Source organism: Poecilia formosa, unplaced genomic scaffold (assembly GCF_000485575.1).
Source record: "Poecilia formosa unplaced genomic scaffold, Poecilia_formosa-5.1.2 Scaffold100, whole genome shotgun sequence".
NCBI lineage: Eukaryota > Metazoa > Chordata > Actinopteri > Cyprinodontiformes > Poeciliidae > Poecilia > Poecilia formosa.
In genome coordinates, this window is record NW_006800039.1 from 983,239 (window position 1) to 989,238 (window position 6,000).

Sequence of the window (6,000 nt, forward strand, 5' to 3'; positions counted from 1 at the left end):
ACTTGCAAAAGCTCATTTCAACATTGAAAAGCCTGACCCTAGAGTGATCCTGGTGTTCGCATCAGAAATGTATCCCTTGTGTCTGCTTGGCCATCTTATCCCAGTGACACTGGCAGTCTGTGGAGATTGTCTGAAAATGTAGGCGCCTGTGCATCCTCAATCAGTTTCAGCCTGGGTGAAACTGACGCACACTGCTTAGCATGCCATTTTGCTCTGTTTTTCATAATCTGATCCAGTCGGTCCACCTAATATTTCCGTGTTTATGGATACATAAAGTTAAAAAATGTTTTGATGGCCCGTCATGTTCTTCGCTGAACTTTAAAGTTTCTTGCATATCTGTACATTTCCTCCGACTGAAATTTTTGACCAATCATGAAGAGATTGGTCAAATCTCTTCATGATTTGATTCTTGTATAAAACGCTGTTTTATACAAGAACAGCGTCCTCTTGTATAAAACGAATTAATACACACAAGCAAACAACTCTCTGGTCGATTTAATTCAACCATTTCTTTAAAGATTTGATTTTCTGTACTTTTCAACTTCTTGACAGAGAAGTAATCATCGCTTGTGCTGGAAAAAGAAAAACACAACATGTTATGGAACTAATTACAGAAGCTACAGATTTATTGTACCTCTGACATTTTTCACACATTTGCAAACAATTGAATCTGTCGTGCGGATGATTCAGTGGAGAAAGTTTCGTGTCAATCAAAAAGTACCCTGGCATGGATCATGCTTCACTTGCTGTGGGCAAAAATATGATTTTTCTTACCTTGAAAAAGTTCTGTTCACCTTAAAACTTCTTACTGCGGTGGAGAGTTCAGTCATCTGCTATCAAGTTTTTAAGCTCCAAACAACATTGTGCTGTTTTTTTTTTTTTTTTGTCTTGTTGTGGTTTTAGTCTTGTGTTTGGATCATTAATCCATCCATCTATTTATTTATCCCCATTCCTTTTGCCATTCTTATGTCAATGTCTATCCATCTGTCCATCCACATAGCTCTCCCTTTCCTCAGCGGCAGTCTCCACCTAATGCTAGTGAATCCTAACATTTTCTCAAATCAGATGGGATGTATACTATTTTCCAGCTTCAAGTCTCATGCATTTCCTTACTTTTCCTTTTCTTTTTTTTTTCTTCTTTTTTTTTTGTCTGTGTGAACAGAAGTTTCCAGAGCTAAAGTTCAAGTACGTGGAGGAAGACCAGCCAGAAGACTTCTTCATCCCCTACGTTTGGTCGCTGGTCTTCAACTCCGGCGTTGGCCTCCACTGGAACCCGCATGGCATCGAGTTGTTCAGCATGGACTCTGGCTGATCAAGAAAATAACCCCCAAAGACATTCAGTCTTCATCACAGTTCAAAACAGAATAAAAGGACTAATGAGTGTGTATGTGTGTGTGTGGGAGATTTTTTTTGGTGTGTGTGTGTGTGTGTGTTACCATTTGTAGTATGTGCACGCTGCTTTCAAAGTGCCTCAACCTTGTACATGATGGAGTTCCTTCTTATGCAGCACAACCTTGTATTGTAATAACTGCTCTGCTTCAACACTGTGAAGCCTCATCAGCGCTGGTTAGCGGTGCACACAGTAGCTTCCAATTGTTCCCCAATATATATTTCTGTAGTGGATGCTTGTTTAACAGCACATATCTGTTTTTGTTTGGCCAAGACGCTCAGATTTCTGGCAATGGAGGATTCCCTTTATTTTGTCATTCTTCAAAGAAACAGGTCTCTGAGGAAAAAAAGCAGACAATACGTACATGTTACACATTTCCACCGTGCAACTTTAGATCCTTAACTATGTTGTAATGTACTGAGTTTTAAAGATTAATGTCATATATTTAGGTGTTATTTGGATCCCTCATGAGAACAGCTGCGATTTATAACTGGTTTGTTTGTGAAGTTGCCGTTGGGTTCAAAACAGTCAGAGAAACATAATTTATTATCAACTTTTAGATTAAATATGCAGTGTCCCTGGCTGTGTAATATCCATCGTTCATGTACAGTTTAATTAGAGCTTAATCCGAGTCCCTAGACAATATTAGCCTCCTGCATCACTGTGATTCATGTGATTTCATCGTTGCTTCCAGCCTGACTTCACTCAGTCTTTGTCATTTGCATCTTTCTGGATAGTCTCCCAAGGCAAGTACTTAAACTAGGACAGACACTACATCTCTTGTCCTGTTGTGCATAGCTACAACCGTCTCGTCAGTTTGTTACTTTATCTGCATGTTTAACTTGAGACTTAAGTTATTTATTTCCATGTATGTTGGGTTTTTTATATATATATAAATATAAAAAAAAGCATATTCAAGACCACTAAATAAAAATGTGGCAGGAACTAGGTGAGCACTGCTTTTGAGGCTTAAGGCCATGGAAACCGGATTGGAAAATTAGCTTTTTATTACTGCAAATTCAGCTATCATTTTGTCAGTTTTCTTTGAAAAATAGGAGTTTCAATAAAATGGTTAAATCAATGTGTTTGTCTCTCATTATTATAACATCAATTCTGCACCATTTGCAGAACAACACATGCTGTTTCTAGGAGGTTTTATTTATGCAACCTTTGCATTGAATTATTTGTTGTCTTTAGGTTTAGTGGACATTTATGTTCCCCATAGCTTCAGGTTTGGTGTGGATAGCTCTTTCACCTTAAATTAGATCACTTTAAAACTGTATTTGGTATTTTAATTCAAAGTCAAACTTACTTTGGTCCCAAAGGGGAAATTAAATGCAACTCATCCATGTTTCTTCAAAGAGGAGTTGTACATGGTGATGATTCTGAGCTGGAAGATCTCCTGTACGAGTCTCTCTCTCTCTTCCCAGTTCATACGTGCACCTGCTCTTACTTTTCTTTGTTCACTCTGACCAAAGAACATGATTTTTCTTTCCTGTGCATTAAACGAGACCCAAGAAACAACCTCAAACATTCAATAACATTTTGAATGTGCCTCACACGTCAACGGGAATGCGTCTTGCGTCGCTTAATATCATTTCTCCAGAAGTGTGAACACTTCCTCTGCAGACTCTGAAAAATCAAGAGTCTGAAGGAAAAAAAAAAAAAAAAAGTTTTTGACAATGGCACCCACTGTGCTGTCAAAGAGAGGCATGCAATTCTCTTGGGAAGTGCATGCCTTTTGGCTCTACTGTAATGGTTTTCCTGCCTGAAATTTTCCAGCTCTCAAGGACAATATAATGGATGTGATCTGATGTAAAGAATGCTGCACCGTATTTTCAGCAGAGGCCTGACATTAGGTTACAGTGACATAGGACGCTCAAGGAGACTGAAAGCGCCTTCTTTCTGCGCTTCCAGCCTCACCTGCTGTATTAATGCAGCGGCAGATGGTTGAGCGGAGGTTTCCACAAAGTGACATGGCTCTCCTTGTTCCTGTATGCAGCAAGGGTCGACTTCCTGCTTCTGTTTCAATGGGAAGATGGATGAAGCATGGGATTATGGGATGGGTTGTATGTTTTCTACATGTCCTGTGCTTTCTCCTGAACTGTTCCCCGACTGGAGGCAGTGTAACTCCAGAGCCAGAGGTCATACCCAGATCAGTTTTCTACAGAGAGTTATCAAAAGTGGGACACTTTGGAGACCGGCTTGCTAAAGTGCTGCTTACCCCCCCTGTGACTCGGAGCTCATTAACTTGACTGATTGCCTCTGCAACAGTGGGAGGTCTGTAAGTTCAGCAGTTTTAGGATGAGGTCAGATCAGGAGTCAACCTCGATAGCAATATGAAATGTGCTCAAAAAGATTTTAAATATGAAAATGAGTGGGCACATAACCACCCACAGTCCTGCAGATCTGACCTGGAATGAGAACAGACTCAGTGGGCTGGACGGCTGAAGTAAAAGAATGACAAAAGAAAGATATGAAGACGAGACAGACACAATGACATGATCTTGATGTCTGCAAGATATCATTTAACTTGGGTGACAATACATGGAATGACAAACCTCTGGTTAAACCTTAGGGAAGACTTTTCGTGTACGTTGAGTCCTTTTATTCTCCGAAACCACAGTTTTTCAACTATTGAAATACTGATAGTATTTACTTGGGAACAGAGTAGAAAATTTCCTTAAGCATAACTAGCCTTCCAAGGTCAACAGTTGGGCTCGCAGCTAATTAAACTACAATCTAGATCGACTTAAGAGTTTCAAGCATTCTTCCTCCTTCTACTTGTTAATTCTTCACATTTCATGACATTTGGCTGTGTAGATAATGTGCTAGACAGACATTGAACAGTGATCGCTAACTCATGCTCTGCTGCGTGTACCGCGGATATCTTGGATCCGGAAGTGACGTCATACTAAGGTTAGCTGCGTCGGATTTGCTAGCTGTTGTGTTTGGTGACCAGGTTGGACATATTTCTGGATATTTCATCTCTGGGTTTCAAATGCAATGATCAAACTGGGAAAATCCAACTGGAAGGTAACCTGGAAGACTTGAGTTTGTCTGCCAATTCTCACCTCAAAATTCAATATGTTTGCACATACTTTAGGGCTAGGAAGTTGAGTACTCTGCTTTTTTTGTTGTTGTTTTTTTTACTTTTAGAGACTGCTTTGTGTCAAATGCTTAGTTTCTTCACTGTGCTTTGAGTGTTTTCCACAGCAGTTTTGTCCCCAGCTTTGAGTAAAGAGGTACCAAATCAAAGCTCTGGCAAAGAGCTGAGGCCCACCCTGGACATGCTGTTCACTTGAAATTTATGTTTTCCGTGTATTTTCTAATGTTCTGTTTTTATCGCTGCGTTGCCTCCACCCCTATTTTTTAAACGGCTATGTTTAATTAATTGTAGGTTTTTGCACTACTAAATGTCAATCTGGCAGGTTTTTTTCTTGCCTGCCACAGCAATGAAGACTCTTGCTCACTTAGGTTTTCCTCATATTGTGTACAACTGTATATTTCCCACTGGAGTTGTTGATAAATGGATGACACTTTTACCCCACACAATGAAAAGAGACAAATTCAGCTTCTTGCCTTTAACCTCAGGCTTTTTCTTTTCTTTTTTAATTATGCGCTGACATTTACCAGCGTGGGCGTTTTCTTGCTCTTTCCTTACAAGTTATCAGATGTGCAAGCGATGTAAAAAAAAAAAAAATCCTCTTCTATCTTTTTAATTAAAGTTGTCTTATTTTCATCATTCTTATCTTTGTAGAAATTCATTCCCTATGCCTTTATCCTATTTTGAGAACAGCGGTTCAGGCAGTAAAACTCAATTGCACATGCATGACCCCTTGTATGGAAGCAGTGAAGAGTACTAGTACATTTTTTTGGTAAAGGCCAGAACTCCTATCTGGAATATTAATTGTCTCTTTTCCTGTGTAATGCTTTTTACCCCACTGCATGCTCTGGATACTATTAGTTCTTCGGGTCAATTTAATAGATTTAAAAAGCTCATTCAAACATTCTGCAAGTTTAAAATTTCCTGCTAGAGGAGGAGACTAAGAGCACATATGTGCTGAATTCAGAGCTGATGTCTGCCACAGCCTTGCTTGAGGTTTAATGGGAACAAACAAGCTAATCAAACATAACTGATAATATCTTACATTTTAGGAACTTCATTCAAGATATTATTTAAAAAAAAAAACTTTATTTTGAAAGGAAATGTGTCCAATTAATAAGATGATATTTTCAAGGTTCTTGCACTGGAGTATCCTCCTAAAACAGTTATTTTAAGGGCTTGACTAATTGAAAAATGTGAAAATTCAATGATTTTATTTTATTTTTTCCCTAAACTGGAAGTGGGTACATTTCTTGTGTATTTTCTCATAACCTACCCAGATTAAAGTTATGCACACACACTGAAAAGTATTCATTCATCTCAACTACTATTTGGTTAAAAGTCACTTGGCAAGCTAAAGAGGAAAAAAAACATGTTTGATTTATTTATTTATTTTATTTTTTTATTTTTTTGTAGCTTCTGGCGTAGTTTGGATGGAGAATTGTTTGAGTTTATTTGAAGTGGTTGGCTTCCTACCAGAGAATTTCAAACATGTTGCCTAATT

The 6,000-nt window shown here is 38.6% G+C and overlaps 1 protein-coding gene across 2 annotated transcripts in view; it reads left to right on the forward strand.

Moving 5' to 3' along the window:
- The window catches only part of dym (dymeclin), a 48,704-nt gene extending 46,233 nt beyond the window's left edge, over positions 1-2,471 (forward strand). For both annotated transcript variants that reach the window (XM_007558925.2, XM_007558926.2), the window contains exon 17: positions 1,163-2,471. In XM_007558925.2, coding sequence (XP_007558987.1) covers positions 1,163-1,312 — 150 coding nt within the window. In that variant the 3' untranslated portion in view covers positions 1,313-2,471. The remainder of the gene's footprint in view (positions 1-1,162) is intronic.
- Positions 2,472-6,000: the final 3,529 nt, after the last annotated feature.